We start from the raw sequence: 2,415 nt of genomic DNA, 5'->3' as shown, positions 1-2,415 counted from the left end.
CAATATGAAGTTGGAGGTGCTGGACACACCTTCATATGTAGTGGAGGTGGGTGATGGACATAAGGTAAGGTGTATGGGTAAATGCCCTAATTTGCTGATCAAGCTACAACACATGGAAGTCATCCAAGATTATTATTTGTTTGAATTGTGGGGAGTAGACATGGTGTTAGGCATGGATTGGTTGGCAAGTTTAGTAGAAGTTAAGGCTTATTTTGGCAAGTTGGAACTGACTATAAAGCAAGGACCGAATGTGCATAGACTCATTGGAGATCCAGCTCTTTCCAAATCAGAATTAACATTTGGGGCTTTCATGCAAGTGTTCAAAAAGGAAGGCGAAGGACTAATTTTGCAATGTATAGGGCAAACCAGTTCATCACAACAACCACTTCAAGTTCCAAAAGCAGTTGACAACCTCCTCTCGGTATTCTCAGAAGTATTTGCAGATCTTCAAGGCCTACCCCCTCAGAGAAAACAAGACCATGCAATACACCTCAAGGAGGGGGCTGAAATTCCTAATTTGAGACCTTATAAGTACCCTCATTATCAAAAGACCGAGATAGAAAGATTGGTGCAAGAGATGTTGGTTGCAGGAGTCATCAGGCATAGTATCAGCCCTTACTCTAGTCCAATCATATTGGTCAGAAAGAAAGATGGAGGATGGCGATTTTGTGTGGACTACAGAGCTTTAAATAAGATAACTATTCCAAATAAATTTCCTATTCCTATCATAGAGGAACTTTTGGATGAGATAGGAGGAGCAACCATTTTTACTAAGCTGGATTTAAAGTGTGGTTATCATCAAATCATGATGCATGAGGGACATATTGAGAAGACGGCTTTCAGAACACATGAGGGACATTATGAGTTTGTCGTAATGCCTTTCGGCCTTACTAATGCACCTTCCACATTCCAATCTCTTATGAATGAAGTTTTAAGGTCGTTCCTGAGAAAATTTGTGCTCGTATTCTTTGACGACATCCTTATATATAGTAAAGACATGCTTAGTCATGTGGCTCACTTGCAACAGGTGCTACAAGTGTTGCAGACCAACTCATTGAAGGCTAATAAAAAGAAATGCAGTTTCGGTCAGGAAAGTTTGGAATATTTGGGTCATGTGATTTCAGGTCACAGTTTCGGCCAGGAAAGTTTGGAATATTTGGGTCATGTGATTTCAGGTCAGGGGGTGGCAGCAGATAAATCGAAGGTAGATGCAGTCCATTCATGGCCCCAACCTAAAGAAATAAAAGGGCTTCGTGGTTTTCTAGGCCTAACTGGCTATTACATGCGGTTTGTTCAAGGTTATGGCAAGCTGGCCAAACCTTTGACAGATTTATTGAAGAAAGACAATTTCAAATGGACTGAGGAGGCGACGACAACTTTTCATCTCTTGAAAACAGCCATGGTCAATTTACCACTACTAGCAGTTCCAGATTTCAGCAAGGTGTTTGTGGTTAAAACTGATGCTTCTAGCAAAGGATTAGGGGCGGTTCTAATGCAAGAGGGTAGACCTTTGGCTTTCTGGAGTCAAGGGTTATCACCTAGAGCCCAACAGAAATCAGTTTATGAGAGGGACCTCATGGCTTTAGTCCAAGTAGTGCAGAAGTGGAGACATTATTTAATGGGACGTCATTTTATCATTAAGACTGATCAAAGGAGTCTGAAATTCCTCACGGATCAAAGATTGTTTAGTGAGGAGCAATTTAAGTGGGCTGTCAAATTGATTGGGTTAGATTTTGAGATCCAATTTAAACCGGGGCAAGAGAATTCAGTTGCTGATGCGCTGTCCAGGAGGGATATGTATTCAACAATGTCCATTTCAGCTGTTCTTGATAAAGGAGATTGGTCCCAGGAAGTTCACGTGAAGTTCATGATGATGCCAAATGGAAGGTAATAATTCAAGATCTCATGTTAGATTCTAACTCACATGATAGCTTTGAATTTAAGGATGGTAAGCTATTGAATAAGGGCAGATTAGTGTTGTCTAGAAACTCTAATCGAATTCCACTTCTATTGATGGAGTGTCATACAACACCGTTGGGGGGCATTCAGGTTTTTACAGGACCTACAAAAGAATAGCTAGTTTTTTCTACTGGGAAGGAATGAAGAATTATATCAAAAAATTTGTAGAAGAATGTGACATTTGTCAAAGGAACAAGTACTTGTCTCTAGCACCAGGGGGATTGCTCCAAGCTCTTCCTATTCCAACCCAAGTGTGGAGTGATATTTCAATGGATTTCATTGGGGGTCTTCCAAGAGTGCAAGGGATAGATACTATATTTGTGGTTGTGGATCGGCTAACCAAATATGCACATTTCTTTTCCCTTGGCCATCCTTTTTCTGCAAAGGAAGTAGCGGCTGTGTTTGTTGCAGGAGTAGTTAAACTACATTGGTTTCCTTCAACTATTGTTTCAGATA

The 2,415-nt window shown here is 40.7% G+C and overlaps 1 protein-coding gene across 1 annotated transcript in view; it reads left to right on the top strand.

The window, feature by feature from the left end:
• The window catches only part of LOC109347031, a 19,966-nt gene that overhangs the window by 805 nt on the left and 16,746 nt on the right, over positions 1–2,415 (top strand). Inside the window, exons 2-3 of the mRNA XM_019586764.1 lie at positions 42–1,124; positions 1,176–1,887. Of these exons, the coding sequence (XP_019442309.1) occupies positions 42–1,124; positions 1,176–1,887 (1,795 nt within the window). The remainder of the gene's footprint in view (positions 1–41; positions 1,125–1,175; positions 1,888–2,415) is intronic.

The sequence above is a fragment of the Lupinus angustifolius genome, chromosome LG05, assembly GCF_001865875.1.
Source record: "Lupinus angustifolius cultivar Tanjil chromosome LG05, LupAngTanjil_v1.0, whole genome shotgun sequence".
Lineage (NCBI taxonomy): Eukaryota > Viridiplantae > Streptophyta > Magnoliopsida > Fabales > Fabaceae > Lupinus > Lupinus angustifolius.
The sequence above is the reverse complement of the archived record's forward strand: the minus strand, read 5'-3'. Positions and strand labels throughout refer to the sequence as shown.